The 23,833-nt window shown below is 29.3% G+C and overlaps 1 protein-coding gene across 4 annotated transcripts in view; it reads left to right on the forward strand.

Moving 5' to 3' along the window:
* Window positions 1-23,833, forward strand: part of Sec6 (Exocyst complex component Sec6) — a 66,740-nt gene that overhangs the window by 17,302 nt on the left and 25,605 nt on the right. For all 4 annotated transcript variants that reach the window (XM_085816746.1, XM_085816743.1, XM_085816744.1 and 1 more), the window contains exons 5-10: window positions 1,348-1,454; window positions 7,256-7,337; window positions 11,583-11,845; window positions 14,644-14,749; window positions 15,494-15,577; window positions 20,794-20,867. In XM_085816746.1, coding sequence (XP_085672872.1) covers window positions 1,348-1,454; window positions 7,256-7,337; window positions 11,583-11,845; window positions 14,644-14,749; window positions 15,494-15,577; window positions 20,794-20,867 — 716 coding nt within the window. The remainder of the gene's footprint in view (window positions 1-1,347; window positions 1,455-7,255; window positions 7,338-11,582; window positions 11,846-14,643; window positions 14,750-15,493; window positions 15,578-20,793; window positions 20,868-23,833) is intronic.

A 23,833-nucleotide genomic window follows, 5' to 3' on the forward strand; every position in this document is an offset into this window, starting at 1 on the left:
TTTGGAGAATATATGTGATTTTCAAACTGAGATAATTAAAAAAAATTTTTTAATTGTATAATTCTTGTTGAAATAAAATATAATAATAATAATAATAATAATAATAATAAAACCTCCAGAATGTTATAGTAAATAGGTATTTAGTCAAAACACAACATAACAACATTATTTGGATTTTTTAAATGTGTAGTTGGTCTTTTGTCTCAGTTAGTCGGATATTGTATTCTTATTTGAATGGATGGAAAGTTAAATCTACTGCTTTTGTCTGTGGCTTAATTGTAAGCTTTTGTCTGTGGCTTAATTGTAACAAAAAGTTATAGTTGAATTAAAAAAAAATAATTGTTTATTAACTAAGTTGTGAAATTGTCTGTTTTCATTCTTAATTAAGTGAATGAAAATTAGTTTTGCCAAATGATGATGCTATTAGCCAGAAGAAACAAATGCTATCTGTGGTTATCCTTCTGTGGGGAAATATATATATATATATATATATATGTAGGATATTTATTATTGATTAAGCATTTTATTTGGTAATTTTTTATGTTTAATTATTAGTGTAATGAATAAAAAATTGCAAAATTATTTGGATTATGTGATCATAGGCCTGTGGGAGTGTATAATTATTTTTAAAAAATATTTCTGTTCTTTTCTTGAATAAGTAAAGAACGTAGGATCTGCTGTAGCTTTGAGTTTCATTTGCACTGTAGCTTGATTGTACGTGTCACCTATTTTACCCAATATCAAAGCCTTTCTAATTCTTTTTTTTTTCTGTGGGCATTTTTATTGCACAAAATTTTATTTTGGGAAAAAAATACTTATATTTCATTTTCTTGTTATAGCATTAGTCTACATTTTTTAGTTTTTATTAATAGTTTAATAATACCATATTTACTTGTGTATTCTTCCCTTTTTTCCACTAATATTATTGCTTGAAAACAGAAAGTGTATGTATTATTTCATATTCATAGCACATTAAAAAGCACATATAATGGCACACTATTATTATTATACTATGTATTCCAATGAAATTATCAACTCAATAATATTCTTTTTACTTACATAAAATGCTTTCCTATTTGTGTGTACATTTTACATTGCTGCCGTAAGTTTCTGAATCATATGCTGAAAAAAACCCAGAGGAAAAATATGCAAGGAAGAGAAATATCTGAGTGAAATACATTAAGCTTTAGAATTATTTGCTTGAACCAAATGAAAAATATGGCATTATTTGTCTAGTTTTTGCTAAGTCTGAATGCATATAAATTGTATTTAATTTTACACTTGTACTATTTACATTTTTGCTTAAAATTTATCATTTCTGTCTTAAATATTTTTTCTTTATCGCAGTGCTCCGCTGCTCTGGAAAATCTTGAACATATTCTAAATATCCCTAAAAGTGTGCAAGAAGCAATGGATATGATCAATGAAGGAAAGTTACTTGCTGCCCATCAAGTGTACGTATATGCATTTAATTATATGGACTTTTTAGAAGCTGATATATAAGTTGTTATTCAAGGCAAATTGTATCTTTTCTTAAAATAAATATTAAGAGTAAAATACAAAAAAATTATATTGCCGTGTTACTGTTATTTAGCCACATGGACTTTGTTCATTGTGACTATGAGTTTGTTAAAATTTTGCATCTATTACTACCATGGTGCTGAAAAATATTGATTCAATTTAAGTGGGAGCAATCATAAGCAAACTAGTTCTTGCCTTCATTTCTTTGTTTGGATGTTCAGTGTCTTGAATTCCTATTCTGTGTTGTCTTTGGTTCCTCTGTGAAAATTGATGCAAGTGGCATGCTATCAGTGGACTAGAGTAATCCTTTAATATTTTATACATTAATGCTTTCAAGTATTTTTACCTGATATTTAAACATTAAAAGGAACATCATCGTATCTCTTTTGAAGCCATTTGCTTTTTGAGTGTAGTTTGGTTTTTGTGTGAATGAGAGGAGCTTGAGTGCATCTGCTGTATGTGAGGGATGCTAACTTGCTTTTGCATATTCCCCCAGCTGCCATAAACCTGTTAACTACTGGCTACAGGTCATAAGATATGCTTTCTCATGATTCAGTGAAATCAATTTAACTTTTAATGCTATATTGTATTTCCTCTTCATGAAAGCATTCTTATGGTATGTGGAAGAATTGGATGTGAATTATATTGATATTGTACTTCCAAGTTTTAAACTATGGAGGGGAAAGTGGTACAAAAAGCTAATCCTCACACAACAGGTTATGATATAATATGTGTAAGCAATCCCTGAAGTTGTTTTTGATAATGCATTCATCTGCTGTCACTGTCACAACCCTGTAGTCTTGATTGCTTGTATATCATGCTTTTTGGGATAATAAATTTTCAATATAAGGACAAAAAAGTAGATATACTCCACATGTTTTCATTTAAGTTAAGCATGAAACATTATACATGTCATTTGAAAATCTAATGTTATATATTTTCAGAATAATTAATGATATGCAAATTAAGAAGTAATCTCTTTTGTTGGTCGTGCACTCTTTATCAGATAAAATGTTTTAAACTAATTTTTTATCATGTCCATCAGATTTAAAACAGCATATATATTTATTATGGTATGATCGCTTTGACCTCTCTTTTTATCTGATTTTATCAGAGCATACTAATCATTATTGGTTTAAATTTTATCTTTTTTGTTAATCATTATTGTTTTATTGTATTATAGTCTTCATATTCAAAATATAACAGACCCTGTGATAACGATCACCTCCCTAAGATGATCATTTCTGGAAGTGACATTTTTGAGAACATAAACAAACACTAGTATTGAATTTCCTCTCTCAAATCCGAAAAAATTAAATTCCCTGCTACAACATCATCAAGCATATTAGAAAAAAAAAAAAAAAAAAAAAAGGATGAAATGCGGAAACTCAGTTTTTTGAATAGACGGAAAGACACCTCAGCATTTGGATCGATCACAAAACGCAACATAAGATTTTCCTACGTCAAACCATTGGGTATCCTGACTTCTTTCAGCAACTGTTAAATATCAGGGCATTTCAGAAGTTTATCCTCTCGCCTTACAGTCCAGATTTAGCTAGTGATTCTTATCTGTTTTCTTAACTTAAATTTGATCTGGAGAGATGTAATGATAATGATGTCTAGCATTTATGGAGCATTTTGAGAATCAAGCTTCATATTGCTTTTTCAGAGGCACAGAACTGTTCATTCAAATATGTGAAAAGTGTATCAAGATAAAGAAGATAATGTCAAAAAATAAACTATAAAAAATGGCAGAAACAAAAACCATTTTAATCTTATACAAGAAGAAATGGGTAACACAACTGAATCTTTTGTGGCTAATCAAGAATGATTTGATTCAATTAAAAACATGAAGTAACATTCACAGTTGAGGGTTACTGGAAAAGCATAAGGTTTCCAGATAAAGATAAGTCATTATCTTACATTCACAGTTGAGGATTACTGGAAAAGCAGCTGATTATACAGCTGTGGAAAAATCTTTGCTAATTTTAAAGAAAATTATTACTAACCCATACATATATTTCATAAGAAGAAAAGCGCGTTCTTTGGGAATTGATTTAAATCAACCCCAAAATGTGCTTTTCATTTAAATTTAAAAAATTCATTAAATCTTTGCTACCATTAAAACAACAATGAATCAAAAGCTCGTCTCTTGATAGATAATGCTTGTGGCCTTCAAAAAATTTATAATCTTTAGATACTTGTATTCCAGTGACAGTTGTCTGCTGGCAAATACATCAATTGCACAATTTGTGGATCAGGGCGATTACTTGTGACAGAGGTTTCAGTACTTAATTCAATAAACTGATTCTAATGAAGTAAATATGGTGAAATTTTGGAAAAATTAACAACATTATAGATATTTTATGAAACATAAAGCATGCTTGGAATGAAGCAATTTCAAACTGTATGAATAGTTGAAGTTTGGAAAGTCATTTAGCTAAATATTTGCAGTAATGTTTACAAAACTATGGAGAAGAATGAAATCATTATCATACTTAATGCTCATGAAGCAAGAATGAATGTAGTTAATGAAGAGGACAATTAAAATTTTCCGGTATCTCATGGAGAAAATCGTTTTAGATGAGGTGAAAGATTTGACAATTATATAAAATTATATGAATTTGTCAGAATTTATTTTATATCTTATTAATGGTTTAGAAAATATTGCTGAAAGATTTATCAACGGACATCTTAAGGAAGGCTTTGCAACTGTTATGAAATAATAGGTCAAATTCAGATAGCAGTTAAAAACCAAGAAGTGGAGTTTTAGACTCCATTAGTTGTTATGAAGAAATGCTGACTCAAAGTCAACAAACAAAAACCAATCAACTGTAGGTAGTTTCTTTAATACATATGTAATGGACTAAGAATCCTTTTTTTTTTTTTTTTTTTTTTTTGCTCACATATGTAATTTGCAATAAATTATGTTCATATTCATGGTCTCTACATATAATAAAACAAAGAGTTTGTCTGTGTGTGTGTGTCTTTCGTTCGCTAATAGCTAATAACCGCTGCGCTAATAGACCCACAGCTACGAAATTTGGTACATAGGTGCATCTAGACAAGAGCCAGTGCACCTTGAAGCAATTTTTTCGAAATTCGAATTTGAATTTTTTTTATTTTATGTTTTGTGACGAAATCGCGTCATTTTGAGATAATGGGCTAAAGGAAAGCGAGATTTTACTCTACGCACTCCATTTTCACATCGTCATGAAATGTAGGCATTTAGCTATTTTACAAACTTAAAATAAATTTTGTGTTTCAATAAATCAATTAAATATGAATTTATTTAACAGAGCTTAACACCTTTTCAACGGGATTTTTTCTAAAAAAAGTTTATGTTTAAAAATGTACAGTTTATTTTTTCTTTGATTTTTGGACAAGTTAAACTTTTATCCTTGAAACTGCTTTTACAAAAAGAATTTTGGAAAAATGATAATATTTTGTATTTAAAAAAATTTTTTTAAATGAAACTTCCAAGTACACTTCTCACATCTCACATCTTTAGAAATGTGATTTGGGCAACAATTTTCCTTTCTTATTGTTGTTGATAGATTTTTGATGAAATCGCATTATTTTGAATAGTTTCATTCTTTTAGAAATATGGGTTTGGCAACAATTTTTCATCGTATTTCTTATGTCACTGTTTTTAAGAGATTGGTATATTTCATTGTCATTTTTTTTATATATATAATACATTTTTATGGATGTTTTTTATAAAGTTGTTCTGCAGAGTAAAATTGTGCACAGAATTTTTTGTTTTTTGTTTCTTTCATGTCATTTTTTGCTTATGTCACTGTTTGTAAGATATTGAAAAGTTCTGAGTGATTTTTTTTAAGGAAACAAAGTTCTTTAACCTCCTTTATACTATTTGAGTTCTTAAGATTTTGCAAAGGGAAGTTGGTTAATTTATTTATTAGGATAATTAATATTTGTATTAAGAGATATTGCTTATTTCATTGTAATTTTGTTATACGTAATAACTTTTTTTATGAAGTTGTTCTGCAAAGTAAAATTCTATGCAATTTTTAAATTTAACATTTGGTGTTTCCTTCAGCCATTTTTCCGATACATTTAAAAGCCAGACGAAGGCTGGCAGCGAAGCTGCTAGTAGTTAATGAAATTAATATTTAATTTAAATTTGATTTTGTAATTTTGATGTAGGTATTTCAGTATTAAGTATTGTCTTTAACCTTATTGTATTTGTTTTCTTTTTTACTTAAACTACTTCATATGACAATTTAAAAAATGCAATTGAAGTTATTGTATATATAATCATATATACAATAGCTTCATTGTTTCGCTTAGCACTTTTTCCAACACATTAAGAGTGTAGACAAGGGTATTAGTGTATATAGTTGAAAGTGTATCGCTTTATTTAAATTTCATCAATAAAATTTTAATCAATGAAATTTCATAAGGAAAAATATAATTCAGAATGGAATTTGCCTAGTTTAAGTTTCATTACTTTATTAAATTTTATTTATTGCTGATAAATTTTTTCCGTAGTAAAGGCTAAATATTAAAAACCAGGAGATCTATGATCTACCAGAAGATGTGATGAAAAACCGGGAGAGTTGGCAGTTATGAAAATGCCAGATGATGACAATGGTAGTTTTAACTCTTGTAACCCTATCTGAAGCTAGCACATTTACTGCATTCGTTTGTTGTCTTGTATACGATAAGTGGTGTCTGTTAGTCTTATTTTCTGTGCCATTTTATTTTTTGACTGAAAGATGAGTGAGAAGAGAAATTCTTTAACTGCAAATTTCAAATTATAGATGATTGTGTTTCCTGAAAATTCTAACAACAGTGTCATTGCTCGGCATTTCTCTGTAAATGAAAAACCAATTTGAAAGCTGGCTGCTAATTTTGTTAACAGATTTTTTGTTTTGGCGATAATGCAATAAACCAGTATTATGAACAGTTTTGGAAATAAAATAACTCATTTCATTTAAATTTAATTTTTTTCATAAACTTAAAAAATACAAAAAATAAAAAAGTGCAATATTTAATGATTTATCACTTTCACTCAGCTAATGGAAAAATACATATGTTTTTTGTGAGATTGTCGAATCCGTAGCTGACCCTCAAAATTTAGCTTTAAAAATTTTTTGAAAAATTCTTGATTTAAACATGGAAATAAGTATTACTTCTGCCATAGATCGTGGTTAGTTACCACCTGGTTAGTACCATTGAATTCTCCTTGCTGAAATGGTCTTAGAGAAGTCTAGGCTTAAAATATCATGGAGAAGACTAGCTTTGAATATCATTGAATATCTTTGGCACACTCTGGAAAAAAGTGTGCAAGCATATCATCCTTATCTGATTTATGGGAAATTCTAGATGCTTAGCAGGCCATACCTCTGAATCCATAGATATCAACTTCCATATATTTGCTGAATCCATGCCTTAAGATATAGCAGTTGTTATTAAGGCTGAAGAAGCAGTAATTTGTTACTAATCAGGTATCCTTATTCAGTGGTACTTCAGTGTATGTGCGTAATATTTTAGAAATGAAGGTCGATGATGTATGTACGAGTAACATTATTAATATTTCCATTTTTTATCTGTATTGCTTCTAAGTATTGTTTAATCCTGAATGTTTTGATTACCTTGGTATGCAGGTTAAAGTATAATTTAATGTAATTTCTTTAAGTTCCTTGTAATGATTATATGTGTTGCTGTTGTATTTGGTTTACTTTGCTTATATAAGTATATTATTTTCTAGTCTTGCAATATTAGAACATTCAAGAGATGATTTATTGTTTGAAATGCATAAACTTGCAAATCAGAGTCCTACAGATCAAAATGTAAGTGTAAAACCTTTAGTGCTTGTATATGTTTCTGGTCTTATAAAACTAATGCAAAATTCATATTGCATGGTAACATTGGACTTAAAGTAGTATTGAATTTGTGAAGTACTGAACTTTGATGCAGAGGTCTTGAGAATACTTCTTTTTTAAAATCCTTAATTAATTGTTTCATTAACCAGTTAACTGTGGCGCCCTCGTTTAAGAGTGTGCCCCATTTTGTATCACCAGAATCGAGCCATGACGAGTATATTCGTCAGTCACAGAGTAAGTTACGCTGGCAAGATATTGGATGAAAAAGACGGGTTTATTTTATAAAATTGAAAATTTTATTACTAATATTTACTTATTTGGTTAACATAAGCATGTATTACATACATATTAAACTAAAAACGCAATAAATTAAATTAAATATTATACATATAAAAGTAAGAATTTAAATTCCTGCTGTGGAGTGATATTCAGTAAAACAGGTTACTATACACAATGGTAACATAAAAAATCGAACACCAGTAGCATGATTCCTTCCTGATCTTACGTTTGTAGCAATGCGAACACTTTTGTGTAGGGTTGTTTTTTTCGATGTTCTGGGTATATAATCTGGAACATGATTAACCTGGAACATGATTCCCGCCTAATTGGCTTATATTGGGTCTAAATGGCCGGGTATGTGTCGATTTATTTCTTTCAATTGGATCCGTCGCAAAAGTGTCTTCAATAAACTTGAGCAAAAAGTTGATAAGTGATAATGTTCCATTATTATTATTATTTTATTTTTTTTTTTTTTTTGTATAATATAAATGCATTCAGACGCATAATGTCTAAGAAATGGAGAAATATCTTTTTGTACTACTTTTGGAGTCGTTTTCTTGCTGTGGAGTATGTTATGATAATTCTATCCCTCATATTCATTCCACCCATTTTTTTATTATAATCAATCTCTAGCTCTGGTTTCTTTGTTATTATTTTTCTTTTCTCTGTTTCTATTACATTGCTTTATACGCATGACAAGTGTACTCGTCAATACACAAAATTGTGCCGCTTATCCATGACGAGTATACTCGTCAATCACAGTTAACTGGTTAACTATATGAAAAATTTAAAGGTTACTATTTTATGTTACTATTTTTGAAGAATATTTGTGGGCTTAATTTAATATTTCACAACAAAGAGAAGTTGAAAACCACATGCTTTAATTATGTATAACTGTCTTGCATATTCTAAATTAAGAAGAAAATATTTCAAATTTATGAATTCTTACTGCTTCAGCAACATTAAAACTTCAGCCAGAAGATTAAAATAGGACATATAATTTACTTCTAGTCTTTAATGCAGGAGAAGGTATATTTAGGAAATTGTTGTTGACATCAGAAAAGATTATCCTGGTTAATCATTTTCGGTTATGGATGCTTTCTAAGTGTTTTTAAAGCTGAGAATAAGGCTTTTCTCTCAAATCTGCAGTTATTTATTATAGAAAGTCCAATGTAGTTTCTTCATAGTGTTTTGCAGCTGAAAAAATGGGTTTCAGTCCTAAAGTGTTGGACACTTTAGATAATGAAATACAGTAGAAGACCAGAAATCTGCAATGCTTGGAAGCAGAGGCTGTGCAGATTTTAGTCTTTTTCAGATTTCAGGACAGAAGATTTTAGGTTTTTTTCGGATTTCAGGACAGAAAAGATAAATCATGACATTTAGATTATAAGTGCAAAATAAATAAGGAGATTAAGCATAAATAAAGACCCGTAACGCTTAGACAATTCCAAGCGTTATGAGTTTAGTCCTGAAATTTCAGAAGTTCCTCAGAATGTCATGAATAAAGGGTATTTTCTTGATCATAATTTAATAAAAGACTCTCTCACTTTGTCCATTGATTCCTTTCCTTCCAATATGCATCCAACCCATAATTGGATACATTAAAAGCTGGCAGAAATTTTCATATGTAAATAAATATGAAAACCACCCTTCCATGTGGAATTTTACACCCATAATGCTGAGAAAAGTTAATGACTTATGCTATAAAGGACATATAACTATAAAGTAGCGGTTCTCAATCTTTTGACTAACACGTACCATCTAAACAAAAATTGAAAAAACTTTGTACCACTACTACAAAGTACTACTACCACCACCACCACTCTTAAACAAAGCTCCGATCGCGTACATTTACGAGTATTAGAGAAAAAAGTGAGGATGTTGGGGTTTTAATTTTTGAGTTTAATAGTTAAAAATACTTTGCTTCTTTGCATATCATCTATTTTTCCCTTGCGTACCACCAGTTGAGAACCCTGCTATAAAGGATGCATACATAAGGGACATATACAAACATTAAAGACATACACAGTAATAACATATGAAAATAAAAGATATTAATAAAGCATAAAATATTAAATTTTTTTTAAATGTTTCAAACAATTTTCTGACAGAGATTTGTTTTAAAACATTAGGGTGCTCCAGGGTGTTTTCCTCTGCAGCATATTTATTTGCTGAACGTTTTTGCCCTTAGGCTTTCATGTAACATATACCATGTCTCTGCTTAAATCTCTTCATCCAAATGCTACTGAAATTGTATGTTTTCTCTATTATTGAATCAGTGGGAATCTGTTTCCCTTTTCTCTCAGGAACTGTTGTGAAATTTGTACCCAAACACTCTGCTGCTGTCAGAACCGTTCGTATAAAACAGGATCATGATTTCTTCTCATGCAAAGATTTCCACTTTTAGATTCTGGTGTTAGAGTTCTTGTTCCTGTAAAATTTCAACAGCTATTCTTTTTTACTATTTCATATATTTTATTATTATTTCATCTGAAAGAAAAACGGCTGTGTAGAGGAGGCATTCAGTATTTTCGGATGACCTATAATAATTAAATAATTTAAGATGGTTCATTAGCTAATTTTGGATGAGCAGAGGAGCAGAAATGCAGTGGTTTTTCTAGGAAGTTGAATTCAATTGAGATCTGATATACCTTCTTTTGATAATGTTCAATCAGATTTTGATTGTATTTCTCTTCCTTTTCTTCTTTTTTATGTTTTTTTTTTTGTTGTTTTCAAGATTTCTTCTGGTTTAAAATCTCTGAGTTGAATCTTTTTACACTTTTTATTGGGAGATTTCGGTATTGTACTGGTTTTAAATTTCATTTCTTTTATGTTTTTATGGTGTTAATTTAAAATTTATTACTTTTTTGTTTATAATTATTTAATTTTACAGCAACATTTTGTATGGAAAGGATTTGGCATATTTTTGTTGCAAAAAAATTTCTGTAAATCTGTATATATTTATAGTAATAATAAATCCATATGAATGTCTACCGAAATGGCAAAAATATTATGTTACTTATGCAATCCAATAATAACAGCAAAATTACTGTTAATTACTGTTAATTAATCTTTACATATTCCCCCCTGTTTTTTACTACTTTTATTGTCCGAAAATCTCCAAGAACGTGATTACAGTAAGAACATAACAAAAAATAGTCATGGATAAAGTAATCACAGTATTGTTTCTTTAAAAGAAACCTACATTCCAATAAAAAGTTGTAGTAATATTAACATTACAATATTTAATAAGATATTTTTATTTCTACTTCCCTGTAAATTGACTCTCTTATTGCTGTAACTGCTACTCCTTAGCACTGAAATCATCCATAAGTAATTAGAGAAGGTGAATATGCTGCTGAATTAGCAAAAATTATAGACTAAATATCAGTTCATGTTTGCTTTGTTGTGATTGGACAGTTCATGCATTAGGCTGACAGTTCAATAGTTAGAAGTGAAAGGTTTGGCATGATTTTGCAAGTAGTTTGCGAGGGTTTGTCTTTGTTAGTAAGATGAAAACTGTCACTGCATTGATGAACCTGTTTTAAATTTTAAGGTGGCTTGTTCTCTGATTGCAGTGAGGAGAAAGAAAATTATGGAAATATTTTTAAAATTTTCAGAACCGGGTGCTAAAATGGAAGAAAAAATATGCTAGGAAGTACGGTAATTATTAAGAGATGAAATGCAGTGCAATTCAAATTGAAAAATTCAATTTAATTTCATCGATTCTAAAACTGATGAAATCAATTAAATTGAGAGTGTTTGTTATTTCTATCTAGAAAATTGATGTAAAAATATGCAGTTAAACACACATGCAAAAATGTATTTAATTGTATTATGATCTCGGTAAAATGTGTAAAAAAAGCTAATTTGTGAAGCAAAGTTAAATTAACAATAATTAATGTTATATTAATTGTGACAATAATTTTGCAGATGCTAAAACATTATTTTTCTGATGTCGAGAAACTATCAGAGGAAATAAGCAAGCAAATATGGCTAATTTTGCGTAGGACACTTAATTCTGTGAGAAAAGAACCCAAAATCATTGTCAGTGCTTTAAGAATAATTGAACGTGAAGAGAATGAAGATGCTGCTGCTATTGCTTGGCAAAAAAGAAGTGGTTATATGCCTGTAGGGAGGCCCAAACAATGGAGAAAGCAAGCATTTAATGTTTTGAAGCAATCAGTTTTAGAAAGGTAAGTAATCTAATTCTTTGTTTTATTTTATTTATTTATTTATTTTTTTTAAATATGGTGCCTTTATAAGGAATATATATATATATATATATATATATATATATATATATATATATGTTAAGAGAATATCTTTAAATTTGTATTAAATTCTACATGCAAATAAATAACTGAGGACCAGATATACAGATGTAACTAGTGGTCAAATAATTACTGATTATAGTACTATTATAGATAGTATTTATGAAAAAATTGTAATATAAAAGAAAAGGAAAGGAGGTCAGCAACACAGTGCAACCAAAAATATAAGTCAAAATTAGCTTCCAAAACAACAGCAGATTAGTAAGCAATGTAGCTGTTTGTAACACAGGTAATGGTCCTTTATTCAGCTTGGTGTCTGTTCTCAGATGGATGAAGGCATGACTTTCATGCAGCACACAACCTGTGAGATCTAGATCAAGAGAAAAGATTAAAAGTAAGGATAGTTATGATAGCAGTTTATGGTTGTATAATATTCTGTTGACTTTAGATCTTTGTGTACTAAAGTATTACCCTGTTCACCCTGTTTTCAAGCAGTGCATTATTTAGCACCAGGTGTGGATAAGCACAGCATAGCAATATGCTCATAATATCTACACTTTCCTTTTATGTAACCCGATCAATTTTCAATAGGCCATGTTTGTTTTTATGAATTGGTGATGTAAAGTAACTCTTATTGCTATATTTTGAGTTCCATTTTAGGGAGGGGGAGAGTAAGGATTAAAACTTATGACCTCTTGTCTACAGAGCAGGAAGCAGTGCATTATTATTATTTTATTTTAATTATGGGATCCACCATAAAAATAAGTGTACATTATGAACACGATATGGTCGGCTGAATATAGTCAAGAAAACAGTAATAGATTGGAACAATTATTTGTGAAACATTTGTACTCATAGCATTCTAAACAAGGCTTCGCATAAAATCAGAGAGCCTAAAAAAATAATAGAGGCTGATGAAAACTTTTTTACGAAGTGCAGACTGGAAGTGGGTCGAATACTGAAAGTTTTTGAAACAAAATGGGCTCAGTTCCTTCAGAATTCTGCAAGAACAATTGGCACAACTTTAGCGAGATCTCCACCAATTTTCTTAGTTTGATGGTAGCCAATTTTCACAGTCAATGGGATAACACTTAAGTACCAGTCTTTGACATCAAATGCTATCAGTTAAGTATGGCCATATGATTGGGTCAAAAGAAACTGATTGGTCCAGTCAGTGTAATACCAGCATTGAGTTAAAGTGACCGAGTAGTCTACCAGTGTTGATGCTAGTGGCTTACAGAATGCATAATCTGACTGAAGTGTGCATTGGATGACCTAACAAAACAACAGAATTCCAGGCCAGAAAGCATATAAATTAACATTAACTATGTCATTTTTACCATTTATAGCCATATGGAATCTATGAGGTATATAGAGTGCTGAAATATCTATGCTGATAATTTGTGAAAAGGGAATTGCATTTTAGAAAGCCGTTCATTGTCTAATTCTGAGCTTTATTTTGGCTATTTGTGGGAAAGGAGCTGCATTTCAGGAAAACATTCAGCATTGGGATCACTTGTAGCAAGCAATATCAGATATCTGATTGATTAGCATTGAATTGTATACAATCGGTTTTCGGAGATGAGTCGTGGGTATTATGGGGTGTTGACAACTGTCATAAGCTTGTATGAAGTAAAACAACCAGTGCACATAATCATGTCTTTGCTGTTGAACAACATGAAGCTCCCGGCACCAGGAGTGATTTATCTTCAGAGCTAATACCTAATGACTATTGGACATACTTAGTATTCTTATTATCATCTTCATGATGACATTCTTGATCTGTCGGTGATCATTGCATAAATTATTTTTCAAGATAAAGCAAAATATATTTTGTTGTCTTAGGATTTGCTATGTTATGCTTCCTTCTAGCCCAACTTAAAATTTCCCTGAGTGAACATGTTTGAAAGATGAATGAATGCTTGCTGTCTAAGCTCATCCTGTAGTTTTGATGAATGGCTAATTTAAGCTATATCTAATGTTCTATATATATCAGGACTCCACAAATTACATGTTTCTGCTCTGTGCCTGATAAATCCTTTTGTTTGATCTACAGGTGGCAATATAAGCATATTGATTTCTTTTTTTTTTTTTTTGCTGGCTCTAGTATTTCTTCGACTAAAAATTGTGTTATACATACTTTCAATTTGGTGAATACTGTTTAATGATTCAGAATATAAACAAAGAAATACTAACTGAAAACTGAAATTTTAATGTAGTTGTATAATTTAAATCATGTACACTTTTTATTTATTATAGGCTTTTCTTTGGGCTAACATGCATTATTTTCTTTCACCATTATTGCTTGCTTTGGGGCAAAATTAAGATTATTTTTTTTGAAATAAAGTGATTATTTCTAATACTGCATTATGTCTCTGAATAATTTTAGAATTATAGAGGTATTCATAAGATATTGAAAAATTAATATTTGTAAATATATGTTTGGTACATGTGATCTATATTTAGTACTAATTTAATAATATATTCAGTACTATTATAATTGCATTAACAGTTATATCTATGCTGAATTACAGTTAGAATTCAATTCATGCTTAAGTTTTGCACACTAAAATTTAAGTATGTATTCTAGCAATTTCAGTTATCTAAATAAGTTGTGGTTCTATTTAATTTGAATGTTTGAAGTTTTATTTTATTGTAAAATGCTTTTTTTTCATCATTTATATATATATATATATATATATATATATCTTCATTTCTAGAATTGAAGGAAATCAATTTGAAGATCGTTCTGGAAATAAAATGTGGTTAGTTACACATCTTGAAGTTACAAGGCAAATAGTTGTTGAAGATTTAAGAGTTGTAAAAGTGTGTAGTATATTTTATGTTTGTTTCCATTTTCACAAATTTTTTACTGAATTCACGAAATTCTGTAATCATTAGATACTTACGTAGATTAGCAAAAGGGGTGTTGAAAAATATGTCTAAAATTCATTCATTCTTCTTCTTTGCTGTGGTTCAAAATGGTCATTAGTTGTTGGATAATTAAATAAATGCTATTCTAGAATTTTTATGGACATTTTTCACTATTTGAAAATTTCCATCATGTTTTATTTAGTGTTGAATCCTTTTCTATTGAGTTAAAATTGACAACAGTGTCTCTAAATTAAATTTCTAAGAAAAAATGAATCTGTTGTAAATTATATCATAAGCATTAAATTATTAGAAAGCATAAGATGTATTTTAATTGTTAACTGAAACTAAATTATTGATGCCAGTTAAATTAGAGTACTTAAAAATTAAGCATTGATTGCTATATAGATACATGTATGTGTAGTCAAGCACATATCGCATGTTTTTCTGTCTTTTTTAATTTATTAGTGCTAATATTTCATTACAAATCTATATCCAATTTTAGTAAGAACATTTATTTCAACTTGCAAATGTTTCTTCATATCTATTTGAAATTACTACTGTGTTAATTTGCAGTTTAAGCTGCAATATGGTATGATTTTAGTTTTTAAAAACAAATTTTTAGCACTGAAGTAAATTTTACTGTGACCATTTGTTTAAGTAACTATTTTTGTTTTATATATGCTGCTTTATTTTCAGAATGCTTGTGAACCATGTTTCCCTCCAAAATATCAAATATTTGATGAATATGTCAAAATGTATCATGAGTGCCTTACAAGACATGTAAGTAAAATATTATTAAATTACTTGGAAATAAAATAATTCATACAGTTGGCAGATAATGCAATGCAGTCAAATACTGAAAATCCGCCGAACTGAAATCCGGCAACTCCTGAAATCCGCATAACCTCTCAGAATATAAACATTCAGTTTATAGGTTCCGGAAACCGCAACATTGAGTACGAAATATCGAAGAAAAAAATACTTACCGAATAATGACGTCATAATTACTGAATAATAATGAGTCAAAATGGAAATACCAAATTATTGATATAAAAAAGTTAAAAAAATAAGTTTTTTCCCCCTCTAATCTGCATCGTGGTAAAAAAGTAGACGATTAACTCAACTCTTCTTTCAAGTTTACGATTCACGTTGTTGTATTTTCTGAGCTTTGTTATTTCACAAGATTGTCTGGTGCTGCCTTTTTTTTTATCCGGATATTTTGTGGATAAATTAATATTTTTAATTTCAGCTCTTTTTAATATAATGGCAGATAAGAAACGCACTCGTGATTTTACTGCTTGCAACGATGAAAAACGTAAACACATTGCATTGACGGTAATGCAAAAAGTGCAAATTCTGCAAAAGATGGAAGCAGGTGCTACTTCTTGATTTATAGCAGAATGGTTTGGAATGGCGACATGATTATGTATAATATATGGAAAAATAAAGAAAAGCTGTTGAAATATTACAGCAACAGTGATTCTAACACCGGAAATTTTTGCATGAGGCGAAATCGGGAAACCTCAATGCTGTGTACGTATAATACAATGAATAATATAATCAATTTATAAGAGTAATAATAATTTAATGCATATAATAAATTATTGCAATAAATAATTAATTGTATCTAATACGCCTTATTCATTTTGCACTTTTTGTTCGAATATTATAATTTATCTTTTCTGTCCTGAAATCCGCAAAATCCTAAAATCCGCACAACCTCTGGTCCCAAGCTTTGCAGATTTCTGGAATTCTACTGTATTCTGTTTTCTTAAGTTCTGTTTTTTACTTTCTTGTACAAAGAAAAGAAAGTATTGTAATCATGAAAAATTTTGAGTATCATACTTCAATGAAAATGTCTATTTTGACTGTTCCCAAATCCGTTTGGGTGATTTTTTTGTGTGATGTCTCTATGTATGGACAGGAAGAAATATTTTTTTCAAAATGGATTGTAAATTAGATTCAAAAGAGATTTTTTTCACGCCATCCTTACCTATGTCTGTCAGCCAGTCAGGCAGGCAGGCAGCCAGCCAACCATCGACTGGATGATTGGTAGAAGGAGGTTGAAATATTGTATATAGGACTGTTGTATTCTTTAATGAACATAAAAAAGTAAAACAAAAAGAAAGGCTTTTATTTTGTTTTTAAATAAATTCAACATTTTTTTGTAGTAAATACATTTTCAAAATGATGAAAATTAAATTCAAAAATCAATATTGTTTGTTTAATAAGGAAAAATATTCTCACAAAAATAATTGGGCACTCTTAGTAACATCCAAAAGTGGCAAACACTTACACTGTTTTTGCTTCTTAATAACTTGTGAGATTACTTTTACACTTGTTTACTTTATTTAATCTTTTTAATCTTAAACTCCTCAAGCTTTTTTTGTTATTTTTAGACTTATTTTACGTTACTTCTCTTAAATCACTACTTTCAATTGCTGCTGCGAAGATATGCTCTGTTTTCGAATTTTCAGTTCTAGTTCCTGTCAAATATGTTCAACAGGATGAAGATCTGGCGATTGGACTGGTGCCATAATTACTTCTGAACACTTATATAATAGCCAGAGTTTAACATTGTGGACAGTATGCTTTGGATCTTTGTCCTCGTAGAATTAAAACTATTTTGTATATTAAGTTTTTCTGCTGATGATGCCAAATTTTGCTTCAAGATGTCAAGGTACTTATACTGATCCTTAATACCATCTTTAAACTCTATATTATCAACATCAGAAATGTGTCCTAGAGATTACCATACCATCACTCCTTGTCTGCCATGTTTAGGACTTTGTGCTAAGTTTAGCTTCTGAAATTCTTGTTTGGGTTTTCTCCACACCAGCTTTCGTCTGTCTGAGCCGAAAATGTTAAATTTGCTTTCATCAGCTAACAAGACCGTTTTTCAAGTAGTTAGCTGCCTTTGTTTCATCAATTTTTGTGAAAGCGAGTCAAAATGTTAAATTTGCTTTCATCAGCAAATAACATTTTTCTCCAGTAGTCAGGTGTCTTTTTGTTTCATTGATTTTTGTAAAAGTGAGTCAAAGTTTTTTTTTTTTTTTTTTTTTTTTTTTTTTTTAAGTGATGTAAAATTTTTTTGCTACTTTCCCATGATATCCCACAGAGCACATTACATTTCTTACAGTTTTTGGATTTACACATATTCCATATAATTCACGAAGTTTCACAAAAAATTTAGAAGAGCTTGGTCTTCCTTAGAATAAAACATTTCATTCCATCAGATAACTTAGATGGTCTTCCAGGTCTTCTTCTGTTTTGAATATGATTCAGTTTCATATAAAACTTAATAATATCAAAAACTGTAGAATTACTTAAATCAAGTAAATAGACAATTTTTGTAATAGATTTCTCTTTCTTTTGATACAAATCAATAACTAAACTGCAGGTTTCTAATGATGTTTCCTTTAGTGACCAAGCCATTTAAAAAAAAAAAAAAAAAAAAAAAAAACATTAAAATAACAAATATATTCTAAAAAGAAAATTCAAATTATAAAAACAAATGATTTTTGGATTTTTGCTTAGTTTCTTTATCCAAACTAATTCCATAAAATTTTGTTTTTTATTTATTGCAGGCAATTTTAAATAGAAATTATGAATGAAAATGTCATTATGAATGAAAATATGAATGAAATGTTTGTGGTATCTTTTTTTCCCATTCAGTGGTAACATTACTTTTAAATTTACTATTTAATTTTTTCTAATTTATTTAATACAAAGAGAGAGCTAAGAAAATACATATTCGAAGGGAAATATTCTTTATTATTTTATTTTAAAGCTTTTCTCCTATTACTTACAGTGACCAATCATTTTTGTTAGACACTGTATCTATATACCCATGCCCTTACCTGGCTCAAAAGTCCATACCCAGCCTTTATTTTTACAATCGTTGGTTGTAGGCATATGCTTGCAATAACAAAAAAAAATTTAAATGATGAAAATATTCATGTTTTGAAAACTTGAAATTAAAAAAAATTAATTTTAGACAATATAAAAAATTTTAAAAATTGACTGCGATATTTAATTTTGAAATTTGCAGTTTTTGATATTGTTTTTAACTTGCCTTGAGGGATCGGTTAATTTAGAATAATTCGAGGAAATAAGATTAAAATGAAATGTAGCAAAAAAATGTGTGTAATTTAATAGGCCGTGCAAGGAAGTCGTGGTGTTTATATCAGATTTTTTATAATAAGTAATTAGACTTTTCTCATTTCGAAAATTTAAACGTATGCATGAAAATTAGTTTTTTATTTTTCATTTCTATAAGATAATAATGATTTTAAGTACATTAATTTTTATTGTGCTTTGAGAATTGCATTTTCTTGTTGCTAGATATATTTATTTTGGAAAGAAAGGGTATCTGTTATTTGAATATTGAGCAGAATCATGTATCTATGATAGGTTTGAATAATTCATTATGCTATACTGTTATTTGTATATACATGGGTTATACAAAATATTGGAAGCATTTAAAAATAATATTCTGAAACTCATTGAGAATGATGTTTTCTCCTACTTAAAATACCCTTAGATACATTTAATCTTTCAAAAATTCTGCCTGAACCAGTGGCAATATTGCAAATTATGCCATTATCCAAAGCAAAAAGGCTCTATTTGGTTCCTGGTGCAATTAGTCAGACTGAGTGCAAGAGATGCTAGTGTTGATATACAGTCAAATATCGAAAATCCGCCACCTTGAAGTCCGCCAACTCCTGAAATCTGCGTTGCCTCTCAAAATATAAACATTTAGTTTATAGGTTCTGGAAACCGCAACATTGAGTACGAAATATCGAAGAAAAAATACTTTCCGAATAATAACGTCATAATTACCGAATAATAATGAGTCATAATGGAAATACCAAATAATTGACATAAAAAAGTTAAAAAAAATAAGATAAAAGTTTTTTCCCTCTAATCTGCATCGAGGTAAAAAAGCAGATGATTCACTCAACTCTTCAAGTTCACGTTGTGGTGTTTTCTGAGCTTTGTTATTTCACGAGATTGTCTAGTGCTGCCTTTTTTTTTAATCCGGATATTTTGTGGATAAATTAAGAATATTTTAAATTTCAGCCCTTTTTAATACAATGACAGATAAGAAACGCACTCATTATTTTACTTCTTGCAACGTTGAAAAATGTAAACACGTTGCATTGACGGTAACGCAAAAAGTGCAAATTCTGCAAAAGATGGAAGTAGGTGCTACTCCTCGGTTTATAGCAGAATGGTATTTAATTGCGACATGATTGTGTATGATATACAGAAAAATAAGGAAAAGCTGCTGAAATTTTACAGCCGCAACGGGGATTCTAACACCGGAATCCGAAATCGGAAATCTTTGCATGAGGCGAAATCTGCAAACCTTGATGCTTGTACATATAATACAATGAATAATATAATCAATTTATATATATGTAATAATAATTTAATACATACAATAAATTATTGCAATAATGTATATAATAATTTAATTAAATGTATCTAATACACCTTATTTATTTTGCACGTTTAGTCCGAATATTATGCTTTATCTTTTCTGTCCTGAAATCCGCACAACATCTGGTCCCAAGCTTTGCGGATTTCTGGACTTTTACTGTATTAACTTTTGTGATAATGTAATGTAAAATCAAGAAATGAACTCATTTGTTCTCACTGAAGCTGCAAATAAAGATTCATGTTATTAAATCTTCAAAATTGGATAGAAAATTGTACCTCATGAGTAGCTATTTCAAAAAAGTTTTATATGAACGATGTGTGCAAAACTTCTGTTATCTATATTATCGACATTCCAGCAAAAAATAATTTTGTGCCTTTCAGTTTTCTTCTGTGATACAGAAGTCACACTTTGGGATCCTAAAAAATTTAACTTTTTTTTAAATGCCAGAATTGCTTGTATTTTCTTTACAAGTTATATGATTTTTATGCAATTGCTATTTTTATTTTAGCTTTTTATGTAGTCTATTTAAATATTATTATTTTGACTTTAGTTACATGATCTTATTGGAAACAAATTAGAAGATAATGAATATATCACATTATTGACATGGATAAGTGCCTATGGGTAAGCATATTTCATATAAATTTTTAATTAAGATGTTTATTTATGAAGTTGGTTTTATATTTTTCTTAAACTAATAGTTTTTTTTTTTAAACTTTTATGTCCTTGCACAAAGTAAAGGAAGTATTGTAATCGCGAAAATTTTCGAGTGCCACATTTCAACGAAAATATCCATTTTGATTACTATCGAATGCAATGTAATAATGATTTTACATGACATCTGTATGTAAGGACAGAATAAAAAATTCTTCTTTCCAAAATGGGTTGCAAAAAGGATTTAAAAAGGATTCAGAAGCGATTTTTGTCATGACATCTGTACGTATGTATGTATCTTGCATAACTCAAAAACGAGTAGCCTCAGAATGATGAAATTTTGTATATATAGGACTGCTATAACATGCAGTTGTGCACCTCCCTTTTTGGTTAATTCCAAAAAGATCGCACCAGAATTATATATAAGATAAAAAGAAAATGCAAATCAAAATTATAATTTAAATGCTTCTTAATTGTTCATTTTAAATTTGGTTACATTATCTCTAGTTATAACTTTCTCTAAACTGCATCATATCTGAAAACGTATTCCACATTATGTCATCTTGAATTTACTGCATTGCCTATAAGTTTTAGCCAATCAGATTAATGAAATATTTTACTATCAATATTATGGCAATCCTACTACCCTCCTCTTTCTCTGCCTATGCTTACTTGATGAAGGACATCTCTTGCTTGTCTGCTTTTGTTAAAAATGTAATGCGCCATCATCAAAATTTTGGGGTGCAGAATGGTCACTGTTGAGAATTGCAACAACTAATAAAGATATATCTAGAATATCAAGTGATTTTTGTGATTCTTCAAAAGTTCCTAACTGCCAAATTAATGACATATGTACTATATATACATATGTGTACCCACTCTGTTACTCAGCTACATGAGCTCAGTATTTTTACTTACTTGTAGGAAGTAAAAAGGAAGTATTGTAATCGTGAAAAATTTCGGGTATCATATTTCAACGAAAATATCCATTTTGACTGCTATCAAATGCAAGTTAACAATGTTTTTGCGTGACATATGTACATAAGGACAGAATAAAGGACTCTTTCCCTTCAAAAAAATTATAAAACTGATTTAAAGTGAATTCTGAAGAGATTTTTTTTCGTGGCGTCTGTACATACGTTGTACGTATCTCGCATAACAAAAAAATGGGTATCCTCTAAACTTTGAAATTTTTTACATAAGACTGCTATAACATATAGATATGCACCTCGTATTTTGGTCGCAATCGGCCACACCAAACGTATATAAATATATGTATATATATATATATATATATATCCACTCTGTTAACTGGCACAGTGATCTCAGTTTCTTTACTCTTATATGTTTGTAAATTGTGCTATTTTGCTTTAAAAATAATTGAATTATATTGTTCTGGTTAAGATTTGTATGCCTTTAGTTAACCTGCATTGCAATAATTAAGGAATTGTCGACAATTTAAAAGTTTTTTAAGTGCGACTAAGTCTAATTTTTGATTACCATGGCAGCCATGTTTGTTTGCATTTGAAACTTGGCTGAATAGTGGATTTGTTGCCAATTTAGAGAAACTAAGCTTCACAACAACAAAGTAATGTCTTCTTTTATTATTGCAATTTAAATTGTGCTTAATTCATTCTGGAATTAACATTTAAGTTATTAGCTTGTTTTGGCATAGAAACTGTAATTTTAATAGTAAAAATTATTTTTTAAACTGTATTTGGTGTTTTATGTTTTTCTCTATCTTTCAAATTTTAATGAAAATATCTTGAATTTTTATGTATTTTTGCCTTGCCATAAAGTGAGAACTTAATTAACTATTTATTTTTTTATTTGTTCAATTTCTTTTATACATCGTTTTAGATTTATTATAGTATTTGAATAGAACTTGTGTTTGTTCTTCAGATGATATAATTTTTCTGCACTCTGAGTTATCAAATGAATGTTAATGCTGTTAAGTGGACGTAACACCGAAGTGTCGCTATGGCAAATAAATACAGTGAACTTTAAAAAGTGCACTTACTCTATTGTGGTTTATGCGCTATCGACAAAACAGGTTTAATTCAAAATTCTTTAACTGTTAATTCAATATGTTTAAATGAAATGCAGGAAACTTGCATATAATTTAATATTCCGTACAGAGAAGTCATGTAGTGTACACATCAGATTTATTTTATTTTTATATGTTGGTAAATTGTGCATTTTTTGCTTTAAAATTGATTGAATTATGTTGTTCTTATCTTCCGGTTAAGATTTTTTATGTCTTTAGTTAATCTGCATGCGATAGTTGTAGAATTATCAATTTAAAAGTTGTTCAAGTGCGGCTAAACCTAATTTTTTTACCATAGCAGCCATGTTTGCTTACATTTGAAACAGCAAAATGGTGAATGAAGTCAGTTTCTGCACCTTCAGTGTCTTTTTGCCAAGTGGGACCAAAAGTAAACTTTTAGTTTTGTGCACTGAAAAATCTGCCTTCTTCCCGGTTGACCCAATTTTTTGTTTTTGCATAGAAACTAATTTTAATTGTTTTAAAAAAACATTTTAATTGTTTTAACTGTATTTGGTGTTTTATATTTTTCTATATTTTTCAATTTTTAATAATAAAGATATTTTGAGGTTTTATGTATTTTTGCCTTGCGTGAAGCGAGAACTGAATTACTTGAATAAGAAATATACGTGTAATGAAATTCGAGGAAATAAGTTTAAGTGAAATGTAGGAAAAAATGTGTATAATTTAATATTCGGTACATGTAAAAAATACATATTACATAAGTCATGTGGTGTATACATCAGATTTTTTTTCTTTAGAAATTTGTTTTCTTATATGTATGTAATGTTGACCTGAATGTCAGACTTGTTCCCCTCTCCATTAATATGTCTTTCCAAAAATCACGTGCTTCTTATTGAGACAGCTTAATACTTAAAAGTATACTGAAATA

This window comes from Stegodyphus dumicola, chromosome 5, assembly GCF_044657685.1.
Source record: "Stegodyphus dumicola isolate Sdum_Otavi_A_Nest chromosome 5, ASM4465768v1".
Lineage (NCBI taxonomy): Eukaryota > Metazoa > Arthropoda > Arachnida > Araneae > Eresidae > Stegodyphus > Stegodyphus dumicola.